Here is a 22,146-nt window from a genome sequence, read left to right on the forward strand (position 1 = left end):
TCATCCGAATTGGATGGCAATTGCAGGAGTTACGGGGACATCACAAACACACAGATCTTTTATTTCGTATTAATAATACACAGTGTATCCTAGCACGTAGGACTTACTGGAACATAGGAACACATCGGTACAATAACACTGAAACATTGTTTGGACAGTTCTGCCTCTTGACTCAAGAAGATTCGAAAAGATGAGTCGTTAAAGTCTTGGTAACCTGGTTTGCAGCTAATATTTTCGTAACTCAAGTAGCCTATACTTTCACTCGAAACGTAAAGAGCAACTGGGTAAAATTTCATTCGGATTGGATGGCAATTGCAGGAGTTACAGGGACATTACAAACACACAGATCTTTTATTTCGTATTAATAATACACAGTGTATCCTAGCACGTAGGACTTACTGGAACATAGGAACACATCGGTACAATAACACTGAAACATTGTTTGGACAGTTCTGCCTCTTGACTCAAGAAGATTCGAAAAGATGAGTTGCTAAAGTCTCGGTAACCTGATTTGCAGTTAATATTTTCCTAACTCGAGTAGCCTATACTTTCACTCGAAACGTAAAGAGCAACTGGGTAAAATTTCATTCGGATTGGATGGCAATTGCAGGAGTTACAGGGACATTACAAACACACAGATCTTTTATTTCGTATTAATAATACACAGTGTATCCTAGCACGTAGGACTTACTGGAACATAGGAACACATCGGTACAATGACACTGAAGTGTTGTTTGGGCAGTTCTGCCTCTTGACTCAAGAAGATTCAAAATGAGTCGCTAAAGTCTCGGTAGCCTGATTTGCAGATAATATTTCCCTAACTTGAGTAGCCTATACTTTCACTCGAAACGTAAAGAGCAACTGGGTAAAATTTCATCCGAATTGGATAGTAATTGCAGGAGTTACGGGGACATCACAAACACACAGATCTTTTATTTCGTATTAATAATACACAGTGTATCCTAGCACGTAGGACTTACTGGAACATAGAAACACATCGGTACAATGACACTGAAGTGTTGTTTGGGCAGTTCTGCCTCTTGACTCAAGAAGATTCAAAATGAGTCGCTAAAGTCTTGGTAGCCTGATTTGCAGATAATATTTCCCTAACTTGAGTAGCCTATACTTTCACTCGAAACGTAAAGAGCAACTGGGTAAAATTTCATCCGAATTGGATAGTAATTGCAGGAGTTACGGGGACATCACAAACACACAGATCTTTTATTTCGTATTAATAATACACAGTGTATCCTAGCACGTAGGACTTACTGGAACATAGGAACACATCGGTACAATAACACTGAAACATTGTTTGGACAGTTCTGCCTCTTGACTCAAGAAGATTCGAAAAGATGAGTCGTTAAAGTCTTGGTAACCTGGTTTGCAGCTAATATTTTCGTAACTCAAGTAGCCTATACTTCCACTCGAAACGTAAAGAGCAACTGGGTAAAATTTCATTCGGATTGGATGGCAATTGCAGGAGTTACAGGGACATTACAAACACACAGATCTTTTATTTCGTATTAATAATACACAGTGTATCCTAGCACGTAGGACTTACTGGAACATAGGAACACATCGGTACAATGACACTGAAGTGTTGTTTGGGCAGTTCTGCCTCTTGACTCAAGAAGATTCAAAATGAGTCGCTAAAGTCTCGGTAGCCTGATTTGCAGATAATATTTCCCTAACTTGAGTAGCCTATACTTTCACTCGAAACGTAAAGAGCAACTGGGTAAAATTTCATCCGAATTGGATGGTAATTGCAGGAGTTACGGGGGCATCACAAACACAGAGATCTTTTATTTCGTATTAATAATACACGGTGTATCTTAGCACGTAGGACTTACTGGAACATAGAAACACATCGGTACAATGACACTGAAGTGTTGTTTGGGCAGTTCTGCCTCTTGACTCAAGAAGATTCAAAATGAGTCGCTAAAGTCTCGGTAGCCTGATTTGCAGATAATATTTCCCTAACTTGAGTAGCCTATACTTTCACTCGAAACGTAAAGAGCAACTGGGTAAAATTTCATCCGAATTGGATAGTAATTGCAGGAGTTACGGGGACATCACAAACACACAGATCTTTTATTTCGTATTAATAATACACGGTGTATCCTAGCACGTAGGACTTAGTGAAACATAGAAACACATCGGTACAATGATACTGAAACATTGTTTGGACAGTTCTGTATCTTGACTCGAGAAGATACGAAAAGATGAGTCGCTAAGGTCTCGGTAACTTGATTTGCAGCTAATATTTTCCTAACTCGAGTAGCCTATACTTTCACTCGAAACGTAAAGAGCAACTGGGTAAAATTTCATTCGAACTGGATGGTAATTGCAGGAGTTACGGGGACATCACAAACACACAGATCTTTTATTTCGTATTAATAATACACAGTGTATCCTAGCATGTAGAACTTAGTGAAACATAGAAACACATCGGTACAATGACACTGAAGTGTTGTTTGGAAGCAAACGGTGTACAATACTCAAACCGTAAGAAAAAAATGAGTCAAAAATCGGCTATGGCTAAAGTGCATGTTCTAGGTTGTTTGAATGCACAAAAAAGAATGTTGGTTCGGTCAAACTGGGGATAAATGGATTTCTGAAGCAGATGGCGATCAGAAATATTGAGAACGAGACACGTTGTACGGAATTTCTATTCGTCGTTTGTCCATCTCTGGTTCCCGCCCACGGGCCGGGAAGCAATGAGACCGCGGTAGCTTTTAACGCGGCCTGTATACAAGCTCGCACACGCGTCGAGCAAGCACTTATGTACGTACATCGAAACGCAACGCAAACAATCAGAAGTTCACCGTCGATGGCCGGCTTTCTCGTGCGCTACGCATGTCGTTAGATATGCGACACGAATGGTATACCCACACCGAGTCGCGCGGTCGTAGAAAGGCCGTTTGAAGGACAAGGGTCATGTCTGACGCCGATATATAACGCGACACGGCCACTGCCTTTACTTACCTTTACCGTGCGGCCGCCGACACATGGGTGCGCCTTTCTGGCCTCTGTCGCGCTCCCATTGGAAACAGAGACGGGCAGAATTCTTATCCATTATCTAATGGTATGTTTCGACCCTGCTTTTATTCCCCTAGATTTTTTAAGGACGATCCAATACAATATTTATTTCATTTAATTAATGCCTAGTAGGCTTAGGATGACTTCCAGTTTACGTGTTGATTTTCTTTCCATCTATAATCTAGCAAACTTAATGGAATCTAATTTGAAACAGTAGCTAGAACAATGTTTTTGTCTTTTTTTTGCATATACTTGGAAGATATCCTGACTGTTTATCCCCAAATTTAGACTAAAGATATCGAAATAGTTATATACGTAGCCACCCACCAAGAGTCTCCTCACATTCTTGCTAATCCAGACCTAACCCAGACGAAAGCTAGTCAAACGGTTTTAAGATGTGCAAACTGTAGAATCGAACAGCCATCGCTGCACGTGCCTCCCAGATTGGTAATGAAATTTAGGAGCCTTCCGGTTTAGTCTCGAAGCAGATTTATTTTCTTTCCGTAATTTACGGTGCAATCTATAATCTAGTAAACTTAATAAAATCGAATTTCAGATTAGTAGCTAGAACAATGTTTTTGCCTTTTTTTCATATTCTTGGAAGGGGGGTTAAGGTATTCTAACTGTTTATCCTTATTATCATATTTACACTCGAGATATCGAAATAGTTATATACGTAACCACCCACTAAGAGTTTCCTCGCATTCTTGCGATTCTTTTGATCCCGATAGCAGCGCGTGCACGCTACACGCGTACGTATTTTCTGCCACACACGTTCGTCGTGCATTGTGCGTGCACGTGTATCGTAGGTGCACCTACATTACGTAGTTAGTTGGCATGGCCGTGCCAAGGTTGGGAACCTTATCTAAGCTCAGGGTGTTTGACCCAACTGGGAAAAGACATTGGCACTCGGCACTTTGCGTCGCCACGGTTGCTCAGTCGATTCGCATAAAGCTTTGTTCACAGTTTTCCGCGAGTTTCGACCAAACGATGACCGACTATCGACCATCGACATCGACAGCGAGGATCGACTCTACGACACTTCTCCTTTTTCCTTTTATTTTGCTCGTTTACTGAACCTTTATGCAATTACACTAACATTTTTTACTGAAAACTGACCAAAGAGCATTCCGATGTACGTCGAAACCAGTATATATATGTTTGTCTGTAATATATAGAAATCGTCTACAAAGTATACAAAGGCTGCAATGAGTCTGCATAATTTATCACACGCAATGAATTATTCTGATTATTATTTGAAACAATTATCGAACGATGTATCAAAGATCGACTCTTTCGGACTCCTTTGGCGTCGAAGGTTAGAAACACCATCCGAGTTGTGCAACAGTTTATTTTTTTGTGACGTCAGCGTAGAAATTGTTTCAACCGAGCGTCGATGAATCACTTAAACAACGATAATAATTACGTATTAGTAGTTATCTGATCGTGCCACTTGTTGCATATCGACGGAAAGAAAAACTTGATTAGGTCAATTTACATAAAGAACCAGCTTTTACAATTATACTTGACCGACTATAAATAGAATTAGCGCATCCGAGTGTTTATGTATCATATATTTCTGAAAGCATTCTTTGTTATGGCCAAGGCAAACAACCACTTTGCATATCGAGTATCGATTCTCGATTCCTTTGATTTCGTGTTGCAGAAACGTTGTCCTCGACGAGCACTCGCTTAGCCTGCTGAAAATATACTCTTTTCGCTCGATTTTTATAAAAAAAATTGTCGAACGCTGATATTCGAATGCATACAATTTTGCACAATTTTTTTCGCACGAGATATATAAATTACTGAAATACAAAAACGTTTTGGAGAATGGATCTCTGCCCTCCTGTGGGTCGTGAGAATTTCGAAATATTCCATTGATAATTCGTGCTTATCGTTTGAAAGCATCATCTGGAAATCTGCGATCTCAAGACAGCATGGACACTGATCGATACAAATCGATAACCATTAATCGCAAAAAGACTTGAGAACCAAGATTCAGAGAGGCTTCGTTCGATCCGTCGATTGTTGTTTTTGTGGATGATCGGCAAACACGGAGCAATCGGAACCATGGTGTTCGAGGTTTCCTGAAAATTCCATTCGATACGAGGTTTCCTTTCTTTTCACTATCGAAATCATTTTTGTTGTCTACGATCGATGGAAGGATCGAGTTCGTCGCGATTCTAAACTTCTAAATCATAGCAGCAGGGTTTCTCATTCAGCGATACTCGTTTGGTCGGTGGTACTTGAAAAAAGATTTACTCGACACGGGAACAACACGTGAACGATCATTCCGATCGATAAATTTACGAAAAGTAAAAATATCAAAATTTTTATATCCGAACGTAAATTCTTGTAAACGTTTCCTCTTCGTTTGGCTCGATCGTATCGATTGGCTCGGCCAATGAAGATAGAAAGTCAGGAAGCGAATTCTTCTGAGCTATGTTTAAAAAAAATGACTGTAAAGTGGTACCAGAGGTCAATTCACGTTTGAAATTGTGTAACGTATAACCAGTTAATTCAGAAATTAATTTATGTCGAACGAGCCCGAGCCTCGCATTAAATCACTACATTAATAAGGTGTTCTCATAGTTAACCTCTTGCACTCTACTGGCGCCGCTACGGTGACGTACATACGTGACACGTACACAACTTAGTTCAGTTTTATTTATGGCAACGCAAACTGAATTCGCAAAGCGAATATATAAAATTTTAATTATAACCGTTTATAAATAGTGGCCCTTCTGCATAAATATTCCCTAAATAGCCTGCCTAAAATCTCTGCACCACTTTTCATCCAAACAATACACACCCCCACGATTCTATTTAAAATATTTTTGTTTTCTCAATTCTTTGATTCCTAATTTTTAAATTTTCATGCATTGGAAATTACGGTAGAATTTCTCGAGATAATTCAGAATTCACACAATCAAAGTTAAGGAGTTCATGTGTAAATACATATAGAATATGACGTACTCATATGTGGTAAACTGCAATTGTGGATATATTTTCGTTTATAATATAGAGTCAACGCATGGGTCACGAGTGACCCGATATCCACCGATGGATCAACGAATGGAAGTCAATTAACGAGAAATATTAATGGGAGATAAGACGAAAATCAAGAATATAAATTTCATGACTGAGGCTTCATTGAAGAGTTATTAAAAAATTTCAAATCATTCTGAAAAAATTATTTTTGTTTGCGGGGCTCAATTGCAAGCATTTTTGGTGAATAGACATACTCCGAAATCCTACGCATTTTCGAGAAAGAAATTCTTTACCAAAAATCTCATGTGAGTAAATGTAAGTCTAAAACTGGTTCAATTTTCAAACGGCCATAACTCCTACAATAGTAAAGGTATCTCATTGAAACTTTTTTCTGAAACAGAGTCCATGGGCACCTACAACAAAGTATTAAATAACTTTTCTGTAGAGCGTTAAACAAATTTATTAAAAATGAAAAACAAATTCTTAAGAAAAATCGACAGAGGTAGATGTCTAAATTCGGCGACAAAAAAAAAATATTTTAAATCGTTCTGAAAAAATTATTTTCGGTTACAGGGGTCAATTATAATCATTTTTAGTCAATAGACATACCCTCGAAATCCCACCCACTTTTGAGAAAAAAATTCAAGAAGGTTTGAAATTTTTCGACAAAATTGAAATATTTCAAATCGTTCTGGAAAAATTATTTTCGATTGCAGGAATCAATTACAATCATTTTTGGTCAATAGACATACCCACGAATTCCTACCCACTTTCGAGAAAAAAATTCAAGAAGGTGTAAAATTATTCGACAAAATTAAAAAATTTTAAATCGTGCTGGAAAAATTATTTTCGATAGCGGGGGTCAATTATAATAATTTTTGGTGAATAGTCATATCCTCGAAATCCTACCCATTTTCGAGAAAAAAATTGAATAAGTGGACAAATTTTTCGACTAAATTAAAAATTTTCAAATCATACTAAAAAAATTATATTTAGTTACAGGGGTCAATTACAATCACTTTTGGTGAATAGACATACGTCCGTACTCCTAACCATTATCGAGAAAAAAATTCAGCACGAGCGGAACTTTGAACGTTAATAAATTTGTAACCAAGCCTCCATCAACAAATTAGTATTCTTGATTTTCGTCTTATTTTGGCCTCTAGAGTCTCCCATTAAAATATTTCTCAGGTGTGGTCGAACACCCTGTACAAAATGGCTTCGTTGGGGATACCCAGCCTGTTCCAACAAACAGTGTCTCCAGTATAGTTTGTGCAAACAAAGTTGAGGCACTTTTGGGACAAACCGTGCAATAAGACGGGGTTGGAACGTTGCCCGATTTTAGTCATCGAATTTTCCGCCCGTGATAGGAAGAATCGACGATCCCCCCATCGATAAGTAATTGCATTCAATTTATTAGATGGCTTTCGGCGATTCTGGCAACGATTTCTGGGAGATCGGACTAATTCCGATGCCACCAACATGTTTCTTCCATGGCCCCTCACTCTTTTCTTCGTCGCCGCAGAATTTATTAGCAGTCGTTATTTACCCCCCACGAATCTTCCGCTCGTACGGGGAATGATATACGCATGGTCGTTTCCGCGAATTCGCGCGCGAACCGTGCTTTTTATACCATTTAAATTTATTCACGCCGCGCGACACACTCGAATCGGAAGCCACTCCGCGGCCAGAAGCGCCCGCTAGCAATAGAGCAACGTTTTATAATTCGTTCCTTAATTGCACTAAAAGCCATTTATCAACGGGTCGTTTCGTCGTTCCTTTTCCTCGTTTCGCGCGAAACATCATCCGTGCGCGCGCAGAAAAGGAAAATCTCCAAGCGACACTCGTTGAAAGATTAATCTCGCCGTGCCTTCGAGGTCTATTTCGAATGATTAACAGCACGAAATATGAAAGATTTGTGGGAAAACTTTTTACGGATATATATTTTTCTTTCGTTGCGTTTGTACATTGCGCGTCCGGATATGCCCGTGCGTCTCTTACGCGTGACAATTTTTTCGAGATGCTCGTTGAAAGATTAATTCTATCGTCCCCCTCCCGGGGGATCCATTTGTCACGGAACGATTTTAATTCACTTTAAAATATCTTTCTAAGGAAAAATGGATTTTTTTCCCAACGTCCCATTTATCCTTATATTCGAATGATTTAGGACCGTCCAGTCCCGTGCAAAACAGTAGCGTTGATCCTTCGTTTTCGAATGCCGATGTAAATTGGAAAGTAAATCCATAAATCAACGTTTTATAGTTTTTGTCCGGCCAGATTGTTAAAATTCGCACAAAGCCGTTAAGTTACGAGTTATCGTGGCGGCCACGGGGGCCTCTGGGTGGCTCCGAGCGGTATCGAAGCGCGATCGAGAAGGTATCTTTCCTTTACAAAATGTGCTCACCTACCGCATCTCGATCGTATCGCATTCCGAACAAGACTCCCAGACACTTTGCTCGCAGCTGTCGTGCGACTCGAAACGTTATTTTGTCTTTCGTTCGTGTTTGCGCGCGAGAAACGTGTGCAAACATCTTACTCTATCGCTGCACACCAATTGGCCGACCATCGAGATCGGTAATAAATTTTTTCTTATCGACAAATTGCAATTTAAACTAATTTTTGAATTCGTTAGATTTCATTATCCACTTGATCTTTTTATCGTGCTCGATTTTGTCGTACGTAAAACTACGCTTTTTCTGAATAAACGCGTTCTCGTAACAATTATTGCTTCCTTTTCAATCTTACACTCGTTTTTTAATAATCGTGCAATGACTGCAGTTTCAAATTTCTGAATTTGTAACAAGGTTTTTTCGAAAATGAAGTAGAATATTTCCTGAAGCAGTGCACAGAAAGTAGTTGATATACGCATTTCTTCACATGGGAAAAATATTGGATCTGAATATTGTATATATGTACAAAAAATATAAGCTAAATATTCAGGGGATATAAACCAGATGTTTAAAAAATATAAAGTAAACATTTAAAAAATGTGAATCCAATATTTGAAAAATATAAATTCAATATTTAAATAACATTCAATAAAATCTTCAAAGAAAAAGTTATACAAAAAATTAATCTCTATATATACAAAGACACATATATATAGAGAGATTAATTTTTTGTATAACTTTTTCTTAAATTTGAAGATTTTATTGAATGTTATTTAAATATTGAATTTATATTTTTCAAAGACATATACAGGGTGTTCGGCCACCTCTAGCAAAAATTTTAATGAGCGATAGTAGAGGCCAAAATAAGACAAAAATCAAGAATACTAATTTGTTGGTGGAAGCTTCGTTAAAAAGTTATTAACGTTTAAAGTGCCGCTCTTACTGAATTTTTTTCTCGAAAATGCGCAAGATTTCGGGGGTATGTCTATTCACCAAAAATGACTGTAATTGAACCCTACAACCGAAAATAATTTTTCCACAACGATTTGCAATTTTTTAATTTTCTCGAATAATTTCACACCTTTCTCTATTTTTTTTCTCGAAAGTGGGCAGGATTTCGTGGGTATGTCTAATGACAAAAACTGATTGTAATTGACCCCCGCAACTGAAAATAATTTTTCCACAACGATTTGCAATTTTTTTTCTCCGTTGAAAAATTTAGACACCTAATTGGATTTTCAGTAAGGAATTTTTTTCTCGAAAGTGCGTACGATTTCGGAGGTATGTGTAATGATAAAAAATGATTGTAATTGATCCCCGCAACCGAAAATAATTTTTTTAGAACGATTTGAAAAATTTTTTTTCGCCGAAAAATTTCAGCACCTACTCGATTTTTTTTCTCGAAAGTAGATAGGATTTCGGAGGTATGTGTACTCACCAAAAATGATTGTAGTTGACCCCCGCAACCGAAAATAATTTTTCCAGAACGATTTGAAATTTTTGAATTTAATTGTTAATAACTTTTTAACAAAGCTTCCATCAACAAATTAGTATTCTTGATTTTCGTCTTATTTTGGCCTCTACTATCGCTCATTAAAATTTTTGCTAGAGGTGGCCGAACACCCTGTATGTATATCTAGAGAGATATTAATTTTTTGTATAACTTTTTCTTAAATTTAAAGATTTTATTGACTGTTATTTAAATATTGAATTTATATTTTTCAAATATTGTAATAAATACTGAACATTTAACTTATATTTTTTATACATATATACAATATTCAGATCCAATATTTTTCTCATGCGAAAAAACGTGGCTTAAAAAATATTTTTACAATATTTGAAAAAAATATTTATTCAATATTTTTGTGCTACTAGGATGGTTTCGATACGATTGAAAAATGATCTGTGCAATATTTTTAAGCGTTGTTAAATAATTATACGTCCACGGAGCCGCGATATAGTAACAAAGTGCAAATCGACTATAATGAAAAAGGGAGTCCAACAAGGTGGCAATTTATTTTTACGATTGGGGCGCGTGCATAAATCTCAGTCGCTTCTTGTACGTTGATCGGTTATTTAAATTTAATTTCGTACGAAAATTATGATTGTATTCGGATTATGACAATTTATCCTTGCGAATTCTTAATAAGAAAACATAATTTATTAAGATCTCCTTCAAGGCGATTTATTAGAACGATATCTCGATGCAGATATGCAAAATAACGAACATTCAACGAAGGACATTGGATGTAGTCGTAACGAGCCATTTATCATTCCTCAACGTATTTCAATCAATCGTTTACAGTGACTTTCAGAACTACCGATGTAGGCTGATCTCCATTAAGGAGAACAAATATGTACATTATATAATGAGGAATTACCATAAAATAAAGAAACGAAAATTATTAATAGTTTAGAAGACGATCGACAACGTTGACTAATAAACAAATGTTGCTACAACCACCAACAATTTAATCAAGTACTTAACATTACCAAACACTCGATACAAAAGGATAAATAACACAGTTAAAAAACTTCTGATTGGCAAAATTCTACCCCCTTCCCTCCCCTTGTCTTTCAACAGTTAAAAATATTTGCTCCACGGTCGATGAAAGCATTTGTTCAAACAAGTAGCAGCAAATGGTTCAAGCTCGTTTGCAAACAAAGTCTGTTCCTTAATTTTGTACAAATTTTGTTCGCGACACACCCACGACGCCGTTACACGTCACACCTGTTGGGAATCGCCGGTTGCCCCGTAAAAAATCGAGAGGCAGGAACGTCGAGCGAGTTTCAGCTCGAGTATTTCACAATTTTAACGAGCCGGAGAACCGTGCCGTCCGAGTAGCCTGTCTCCGCGCGGAGGAGGATGAGGATGGTCCTTCGAATAAAATCGCTAGACGTGTAATCTGCCGGGAAGACATAAAATAATACACCGCGGCCACGTAAACGAGGACAGTTAACTGGCAAGCTGCAGCGACCTCCGCAATTGCTCCTTTATCGTGATGCTCGGAGTACCGGCAGAATTGCTTTATTACAGGGTTCAATTCGCTTTCAGTTTTCCAGAGTCCGCGGGTCCGTGTCGCGGTGGCGAGCTCTCGTTAGCTCGGTTATTTGTCAAACTCGTTGACAACCACGCGAACCCCGCGGAAAGAGGGGAAAAAAATGAAGATGGTCGTTCGAGTGTCCGCTCGCGATCAGCGGACGCGAACGTCTCCTCGGTAGCCGAACGGTAGGAAGTTCGCAATCTTCGCGAGACGCGAGGATTAAGTGTCCAGTCATCGCCTAGAAGGATACAGCTTTATTGCGAACCCGACGAAGGAGCTTGAAGAGGTCAGAGCGGTTTACTGCCGGGTTATCGCGTACCGGATCAACATGTAGCTGGAACCATTGTGATTATTACGATCCCGGGGACCGTTATTTATGGGCAATGTTCTCCGGGCATAGAGATACCGATTCAATTGAATCTCATTTCGTAAGGGGACGTATGGACACTCGTCTTTTATTTCCGTGCCAGCCTATAGATAATCGGTGATCAATAAACCTTGGATCAGAGTCGCTGAATAATTGCCACCAGTGTTGGAAGCTTTACCATAACTCCCGCAAGAGTGAATGTATTTCATTCAAATTTATTTATGAAGCAGAGCACATAGATACGAAAAAGTATTAAACAACTTTTCTGTACAGCGTCAAACAATATTATCAAAAATAAAATACGAATTTTTAAGAAAAGTCGACAAGGGGGGTAGGTGCCTAAATATTTCGGCGAAAAAAAAAATTTCTAATCGTTCTGGAAAAAATTATTGTCGGTTGCAGGGGTCCATTACAATCATTCTTGGTGAATAGACATACCCCAAAAATCCTACGCAGTTTCGAGAAAAAAATTCGAGTAGGTGCTGGAATTTTATGACGAAATTGAATAGTTTTAAATCGTTCTGAAAAAATTATTTTTAGTTATAGTGAGCAGTTATAATCATTTATAGTGAATACACATATCCCTGAAATCCTACGCAGTTTCGAGAAAAAAATTCAGGAAATGGACAAATTTTTCGGCAAAATTATACAATTTCAAATTGTTTTACAAAAATTATTTTTAGTTGCGGGGGTCAATTATAATCATTTTTTATGAATAGACATACCCCCGAAATCCTAACCATTTTCGAGAAAAAAATTCAAATAGGCAGACAAAATTTCGGGCGGAATTGAAATATTTCAAATCATTCTAGAAAAATTATTTTCCGATGTGGGGGTCAATTACAATCATTTTTGGTCAATAGACATACCCCCGAAATGTTATGCACTTTCGAGAAAAAAATTTGTATAGGTAGACAAAATTTTGGGCGAAATTAAAAAGTATCGAATCATTCTGAAAAAATTGTATTCGAATGCGGGGATCAATTACGATCATTTTTGGTCAATAGACATACCCCCGAAATGTTACACACTTTCGAGAAAAAAATTCGAATAGGTAGACAAATCTTTGGGCGGAATTAAAACATTTCAAATCATTCTGGAAAAATTATGTTCGGGTGCAGGGGTCAATTACGATCATTTTTAGTCAATAGGCTTACCCCGAAATGTTACGCACTTCCGAGAATAAAATTCGAATAGGTAGACAAATTTTTCGGCGAAATTAAAATATTGCAAATCATTCTGGCAAAATTATTATTGGTTGCAGGAGCCGATTACAATCATTTTTGGTCAATAGACATACCCCCAAAATCCTACGCATTTTCGAGATAAAAATTCCTTACCGAAAATATAATGTGTGGCCGGAAATGCTCCCCGAAATTTCATGCGTATGTTTAAAATATCACAACTTCTGAACGGATTGGAGAATTTTAATATTTTTTTATGTTATAAAAGTACCAAAAATATGAATTCACGTAAATTCAAACGGATAGAACGTGATTAATGTTTGAAATCTTATAATCGACGCATGTAATAATTGCTCAAATACCTATACGTTCTAGTAGACAGACCACACAACGGCATTTGAGGATTAATAGCATTCATACGGAGCTAATAAATCATTGAACAAATCTTTCGAAATTACCAGCCGCGGCGGATTTTTACAGTATGTGTTCTACTAATTAATTAATCGAATTACGTCTAAGGCATACGTAGAACAGGTATTTCACTGATTGATATTTATCGGTATTTCGCTAGTCGATACATGTAGAATGTGACTCATACGAAGTGTTGCAAGCTGATTTCTTAAAAGCTGTGAAAAATATACAGATACTTTCGAAATTACTGGGATGATTATATTTTCTTTAATTTCAAATTATGGAAGAGTAATTTTCATGATATCCTTTTGCCAAACTAACCTGAAAATTCTCATGCGACATTGATGCCAAAGTTGAGTAATAGGTTAGAATATATCGAATACCGAACGCTAATGTAATCGGCATTCACTGGCCCGACAATTACAAGATATCAATTTATTTTGTAATCGATAGTGAAACCGAATACATCTATTCTATAGATGCACAGCTACCTAATCCAACGAGCGAATACGTCCAACCGTTCGATCGTGAACGGAATACGAAATGTCGTTGGAATATTTTTCGAGATACATTTCGCTCATCCCCGGGATGGAAGAAGCCGCTCGAGAAAAGCGAATAACGCGAACGAATTCTGGCGAATTGGCGGCACGCGCGCCCATCGTCCATGATTCAATAGGGGGCAAACAGCGATTTGTTGAAGACGGCTAAAAGCCGGCTGCGGATGATCGTAGATAGACACGAAAATTCGTAGTTCGTCACGACGGCCACGGCGGCGACGGCGGCGACGACGGGCGACGCGACAAGCGTCCTTGCTCCAACCACTCGCGCTACTACCGATGACGTAATCGTCGCGATACCCCGCAATCTTGGCGCCTCGGTAAACTCGTAATATCTATTTTTATCTGGTGGAAGCAGGGGTTCCGCCCCGCCGCGCCTCGTACCCCTCTCTCACACAGTCGCACCAAGGCGTACGTACTTCGACACACCCGTGTACCAACGCCTCTCTTCTTCCTGACTCTTAACCTCTAAATTCAGCCTCCACACAAACTGACCATTCTCGAATCGAGCAGGGATTATTCGGAGATTGTTCGATATTCAATTATTTCTCACCTAATCGAATACAGCGAGGCTTCCATTCGTCAGGTCGATTCCCTTCCTAGAATTGTCACGCGAGTCGCGAAGAAAAAGAAAGGGAAACTTTATTTAATACGTGGATACGTAATGAACTTTGTATGAGGACACGCGCGGAGACTCGATCGTCTGTCTAGAATCCTTGTAACTCGAGACCTAACTCGCGAGCAAACTTAGAATGTCCAAGAGTTCGAATATCAACATTCTTCGAATGTTCGAATATTCGAGTAGGTATTTGAATACCATTGCTTGAATATTTGAATATTAATAACAAATACCCATCGCCCAAGTATATGATCGGCCACCAAGTTGTTCCATTATTCGAACTATATTATTGAATATTTTACAACACCCCAAAATTTCGACCCTAATGTCGCGTGTCTTGATTCTTGACTCGGCGTTGGGATCTTCGGTGCTTTACTTTGCTATCTTCGGCGTTCTATTCGCCTTCGACGAACGTAATCCTAGACGGTCGACGTCGATGCTTCGAGGATGTTTACGAAGCGTAAATTTTATGTTGGAATTTATGCAGCGATAATTAGCAGAATTATCTACCGCTGGGAAGTTCAGGATGAGTTCGCAGATCTGGTTGAAGATGGCGCGAACACGTTTCGATCGGGAACAGGTTAGGATAGGTTCGGGCGCCAGTACTGCGGCGACATGTTAATTATAGTAAAAAGTTACAATCGATTTATTATTGGTCGAACTGCTTGTCCTCGGGAATATTTTGCACGTTTAAAAGCAATTTCGATCGTGTCTATTTAAGGATGCACGGTAAGAAGGCGCCAATCGATTGCGTAAAAGTTAACTGGAGTGATTTATTATCCGTCAGAATGAAGAGCACGATGAATACAAATGCGATTAAATAGATTTTTATGCCAATAATCATGTTTTCTGTGATGTCTCAGGATCGGGGAATATAATTAACCGTATAAATGTATTTACGAATGTAAAAAGTATTAAACTCATACGTAAGAATGTGTTAGAATATTTATTGCTTACAGAAAACGAAAAACGTAGAATTTCTTGAATGCCTTTGAACCAGCGAGATTTGTTCATTCGAAGTTATTTGAAAGTCATTAGTATGGTCAAAATAGTAGAAAAGTGGCGATAACCTTCAAAATTCGAGAAAGGAAACATTAATCGTAATAGTGTAGTGATAGCGATAGCGTAATTATTGTAGATTCGTTTCGTATAACGAAAAATCAGACAGCAGTAAGTTTTCCTCATTAGATATTTTATGGTTATTCCCCTTCCTGCGTCTACTCTCGAATCTGGCGCCGCCGTTGTCTCCACGACAGTTGGCGAGACGCGTGGGTCTTTCCGGCGACGAGTCCTTTATGATACCGCCTGTACGCCCGCAGACTCTCACCGAACGAACACTTTTAACAAGAAAGAAAGACTCCTCGTTAACGCCAGATCTCATCTTGTTCCGAGGCATGTCTGTACGTATCGCATTTCGTGGAAGTTCTTCATAAAAACGAAAGATTAAACTCTTTGATGTTCGCGCTATCGAGAAATTTCAATGAACAACTTTCAGTCGGTAGATTTGCATTTCCTGAACCGATAAATAAGAAATAATAAAAATGATCCTTACTCTAATATTCTCATTGTTACTATAAACGTACGACATATTACATAAATGTTGTCATATTTGCAATATTGCAAAAACGTTGCAGTCATATTGGTAAGAAATAATACCTATCATTAATGTTGCGTGTTGTTGTTTGTTCTAGGTGAGATGGGACAAAAGGAGTGGTGTACATTAGCATATTGGGAATTGGGTGGTCGAGTGGGCCGTCTTTATCCAGTGGAGCCTTCAACCGTAAATGTTTTTGATTCCCTCCATGATGGCGATGGCCTTTGCTTAGCAACACTAGCTGAAAATCATGTTGCACCACCTGCAGTCCAAAGAACACGAAGTAAAATTGGTCTTGGTAAGTTTTGATTGTCACCGATGCTTTTTATTGTTTCTCTGCTTTTTAAATTAGTTCAAGTTTCATTCATTGGAGAGAAATGTCATAGAAAAGCTGTTTTACACAGTGTACCGTTGAATAATGTTGAAACTTAAAGAGAAATTATGTTTTGTTCGTAGGTTTAATGCTTAGTCAAGAAGCAGATGGTGTCTGGGCATATAACAGATCAGAAAGCCCAATCTTCGTGAACTCACCTACTCTGGATGACCCAGAGTCTAGAACACTACTTGTCTATCGTGTGCCTCCTGGTTTTTGTCTGAACATCTTCGACCGAACCAAAGTTCTACAGCTTCCATATGGTAGTGGTACAAGAACAGGCAGTCAAGCTACAGGCTTTGCCTCTGGTCCCGTTGATATCAACTCCGTCCGCATCAGCTTTGCCAAAGGCTGGGGACCCAAGTACTCAAGACAGGAAGTCACCTCTTGTCCATGTTGGCTCGAAGTACTCCTAGCACCATGCAGGTGATCCCTACAACTCATCGTGAAGGTATTCAGTCTCGTCCGTTTGCGCCTCTTCTTACTCCTCGTCGTCCTCCAAGAGGACCGATCTGTGAAACTGACGCAGCAACGACGAAGCTCCGTCCCAAAGGCTGCCAACGGATACTCAAACGACGTGGATCGCCGCCAGCAGTCTTACCAAAGTACGCCGCCATACATCTGAGAACAGCGTCATTTTGCTAACAGAGAAAAATGAGAATCACTCGACAAGAGCGTTTTATATTCTTGTGCCTACGAACGGAGGACACACAGTTCTGCGTGGTACTCGATTTTCATAGCATCAAAGCCCGATCATACTTCATCACGGTATTTTCTTGATTGGTCAATAATACTGTTGTACTTTCTGGATAATGCTAAATGAGATTTCACAAAAAGTGAAGCGGAGACTTCCGCTAGGTCTAGTCAGTGGTATTTAACGTTTGTAAGCTTGACGTCTACGTGTCATGCATTAAGAATAACATAAGATAAACAAACACTATCTGAAATCATGGAAAGTACGAGAGTAAAATTGACTTGGTTAATACACTGTCGCTTTCTTTTATTCATCTTAAGTTTAATACCTGTACTGTCTGGCCATGTCCTCGTTTATGGTTAATCATTGCACTGCAAGGAAGCAGAAACTTGGGCTTCCGATGAGGTCTAGTCAATGGTGTTTAAGAGCATGGAAAGCTCGTTGGTCGCATGGATTTTGAATCTATTTAAATTATCGAGAAACGAGAACACTGCCAACAGAATCGAAGGAAGTACTTAGTGTTTTATGTTATGTTCAAAAAGACTTTAATCTTACACGATTAACGTAACAATATTTCTAGTATAAATTTCCTTCGTCTATATGGAATTTATTCAAATGCGAGAAAAGATTTGTTATTTTAATAGAAAGCCAAACCATGGCGTGTTTGGCTACACTTTCGGCGTTCAATTGGAAATTTTATCGAGTTCTAGCGATTGTTCGCAAAACTAGTCAGTGACGAAATTTGCATGAAAAGATATCACCGAGTTAACAAAACTTTTCTCGATTTTTTCATCAATTTTGTACATCGTGAGTCGATACATCAGCGTTCAGTTATATAAGCTCGCGATTACGTTTCATGAGCGTTAAAATGTCGTGTACCACGGGCACTGCGATTGTCCCCGATCGTCGTTCGGTGCTGTACGTACATATATGTACATACATTGTGCCTTCCCAGCTTCCTTCGTGGTGCAATGTGCGAAAGAAAGAATGAATGCGTGTATGTGTGTATCTAAGGAAACGAGAGAAAACGAGAGAACTCCGCGTGCCAGCTTTGCACCAAATGCCCGAGAGCTTCGTACTGCAGTAATACGATACTGTGATAAAAGTTCGACCCAGGTCTCTTTTTCCTTCCTTATTTCGGACAAGTTCATGAAGCACCGACGAAAAAGCAATCAATCTGTTAATGTGTATATGTACGCAAACGAAACAAACGTATGCTTAATAAACAAAAAAAAAAAAAAAATATGATCCATAGTTAGACGTTAAATTTATAAAAGTACTGTTTTCTTGGAATAATTTTCTACCGTCGTGAAGGATATAAAATTAGAGTGTAAGCGAGTGGAGTTTTACAAATTTTATCGCTGAAGTCTTCGCCGAAATCCGCCTCCGGATCCGAACGCGTACGATAACATTAAACGACACGTGTACCACGGATCAGCGATTTACACGTGGCAAAACGCTAAAAAACGTTTCTGTAAAGGAAATAATTGTACGGGGAGTTCGGAACGATGATGTTTAAGTACGTACATACGATGTAACCATGTACCACCAGTCATACGTATTCATTCATACGCATACGCAAACACAAGCATGTATAAAACACAATCGACTGATCGAATAGTTTTTTTTTTTTTTTTTTTTCTCGAGCCGTTAGTTACTTTTCGTATAACCGCTTTTATCGGTTTAAAAGCGGTCGTCAGGTCACGTATGAATCGTGATCCATTGCGTGTAAGACGCCGAACGATATATTGTGATGCATATATTGTCGCTTAAATGTTATATATTAATATGTATACGTACGTATACAAAAATGTTCATAGGTAGCTAGCTGTATCTACTGTAACGGTGCGATTCCGTGGCCTGTATACGAAGTTGCGAAGTTTACGATTGTCAGGGATATCTAATTATTTGTAACGTCGTTCCTCGAAGTGCTGCACGAGCAACGTTCGTCTCGGGAGAACTTTTTTTACACGAACACAACGGCACGATTCCGCTTTGCGTACAGGCTTAGGAATCGTCGATGAAAATTGCAACGACGAGAAAGAATTCTGTGGTAGAGTCGTCCATTTTGGAAGCTACGTTGCTTTTTATAGTCTTTTCTCACGGCTCTGACCTGCAGTTATAGTCGGAAGTTGGTTCATCGCTGGAATTGAAATAAACGCGTGCGGTCAGTCTGAAAGCGATTTTCGAAACGATCTTCGGGTAAACGCGGAGCGCAAGACACCCAATAATTTGTACAAATATTTTATTTTCTTTCGTAAAGATTCGATTAAAAATAAGTTTACTTATTCTGTGAATTATAATAACCCCCATTTGCAATCAGTTACGCGAATTAGGCGTTACACGTGACTTCCTGAAATTCTCGATTACAGACAGGCAACGAAAACGAGTTGGGTCATTTTTACTCGCACCGTTCCCGATGGTACAGTCGTTTCCCAGCATTATGACTGAAAGGACGTACAGTTAATAGTGTACTTAACAATATTTTATAATTGAACGTACGTAAATCTTAATTCTACCGAGCCCGATCGTATTTGTAGTTTTGTTAATTAGGTGACGATTGTTAAAGATATATCTAAACGGACGAAAAATATTTATTCGTATTCTTTTCATAAAATAAATAAAACGATTAGTTTGTATATAAAAATGAACAAACAAAAAAAAGTAGGGTAATAATTTATATCAGCGGACACCTCGTCAACGATTTTTGATACGTGTTTTACGGCGAGGGTACTAATTACTTTTTTCACATGAATTAATCGGCGATCTATTATGGTTTCTGAGATAAACATAAAAAATTAATCAGTATTTCGCTTGTACGACACGTATCAAGGTCATCGGAAAGGGTCCGCCGATGTAAATAATTACTGAATGTAGTAACATTCTTTGATACCTTCATCTTGAACTAATGAACGATAATTGAAAACGAAGTTTCATTCCATACGATTCGTGTGAGTATAAATATAATTATAATGTATTGTTAAGATCGTTTACTGAAAAATATTATTGAAAAGAGGTTGAAAGGCAATTTTCGTTAAAATGCAGGTCATTTGAATATGCATACCATCCCGAATTGGTTTTTATTAAACTTGGTTATGTACCCAAGAGTAACAACCTGCGAATGCTTGATCGCTGTGGTGGGGTGAGAGGCCATTTTGAATAAACCCTAGTCTAGGACATTTCGTTACTAATTGGTAGTACGTCGCGGTGTAAAGAGAGTCTCGAAGTAACTTCGTAAATATTTTCTTCAACTTGCTACCTCGTTACTTTTTCTCGTATTACGTTCGTTACATCCTGTTTTATACTTAACAGAATCTTCCTTTCGCGTTTCTACTCGCGGAATAAACTGGTTATCGAGCAATGCACCCGGTAAAATATGTACCACGTACGGTGAAAGTAATCTACGATACTTTTAGTCGTTAAAGTGTCAGTGCTTCGAAAAAAAATTGTGTTTGCTCGTGTACCATCTGTAGAACCAAACGAGTGGTGTTCAATTAATTTCGTAAGTATCCATATGAGATTTTAAACGTACTAATATACTCACGTGCGTCACACTAGTTTGTAAACTCGAATACACGTTTTCTTTTTCTCGCGTTTCCCGCGTAATATTGAAATATGGCAGACGTTACGTCACATCGTTAGGCACGATTTTACATGGCAACGAAGTAATTAAATTTTTTTATTTATGAAAAGTGTCTAACACGGATGCTAAATAAAATTAAAATATTTAGCAGTTAAAATACTTATTATCGTAGAATTTATTTTGTTTAAATGAAAACTAAGTCCGTTGAATAATTGGATATACATCAACACAAGATTGTTGTAAAAGTTAAGTAAACAAAGTGAAAAAAATATCGGCAAGCACTTTTTAAGTTGTTTAGAGGGTGGCCAATAATCGTGTGCACGAACAAGGACAAGGGAATTTTTATTAGAAAAATACATCGATTCGAAGCGTAGAATTGATCACATAAAGCTTCGTTTTCAATACAAACAATGGCAAAACTACGTCGAGCACTTATATAGGAGTGTAAAAAATACATTTGGCTCACTTTTTACAGATGAATCTACGAATATAGATCGATGGAGACTTGTGAATAAAACCTATTACGAGATTTATTTTAACCTTAAAATTCATGGTCAATTTTTTTCTTATTAAGTCGTTGAAACTCGTCTCGATGCAAATAATAATAATTTATTTTACTAGTGTATAGTAGATGAGGGACAATTTGAGAGACAATTTGTTTCACGATATAATTGATGAAATCTTTTACAATTCTTTGTACGAATTTTATGTCGAACTTTTTATTTTCTTATCATGGAAAATATACAGAAAAAAAATTGATCCCGAATTTTAAGATGCAGGGGAGCAATAAAAGGTTGACAAATTTTTAACCGTGTCAACACATACACATCACACCGAATTAATAATAAAATAATAACGTTAACATAATTCTATAGAATTCAAGTACGTAACTAGAGTTTATTTAACCTAAAGTTCCTGTTCCCACGATACACTTTTAAGTAACTATTTCTCAAATTCATACTGTTATCCATGTCAAGCGGGCACGTATTCACGCTGGCGCGTTGCCATTAAAGTAAATAAATCGTTTTAATACTAACTCAGGCTACCAAGAATAATTTAAGACAGAGAAATTCTAAACAAAATTTGTTTCTATAAAATATCACCCTGTAAGTTCGAGTTTGTAAACTTACGTACTAGATTACAAACTTCACGTCACCATGTCCCATTCTATGTCACATAATGCGGTTTAGGAAAACATGCTGGAATCTTTAATTATTTATCGTCGATGGCCCGTTATTAATACTGTTTTATGAGTTAAAAACAATCTTCGATAGTCTTGCTACTTTATACGAAC

General features: G+C 38.1%; 1 protein-coding gene across 1 annotated transcript in view; it reads left to right on the top strand.

The window, feature by feature from the left end:
* Positions 1 to 19,849, top strand: part of LOC122397339 (mothers against decapentaplegic homolog 6) — an 89,481-nt gene extending 69,632 nt beyond the window's left edge. The window contains exons 4-5 of the mRNA XM_043396465.1: positions 16,300 to 16,500; positions 16,659 to 19,849. Of these exons, the coding sequence (XP_043252400.1) occupies positions 16,300 to 16,500; positions 16,659 to 17,005 (548 nt within the window). The 3' untranslated portion in view covers positions 17,006 to 19,849. The remainder of the gene's footprint in view (positions 1 to 16,299; positions 16,501 to 16,658) is intronic.
* The last annotated feature ends 2,297 nt before the right edge of the window (positions 19,850 to 22,146 follow it).

Source organism: Colletes gigas, unplaced genomic scaffold (assembly GCF_013123115.1).
Source record: "Colletes gigas isolate AHSC1104 unplaced genomic scaffold, ASM1312311v1 Colletes_gigas_Sc00001, whole genome shotgun sequence".
NCBI classification, from domain to species: domain Eukaryota; kingdom Metazoa; phylum Arthropoda; class Insecta; order Hymenoptera; family Colletidae; genus Colletes; species Colletes gigas.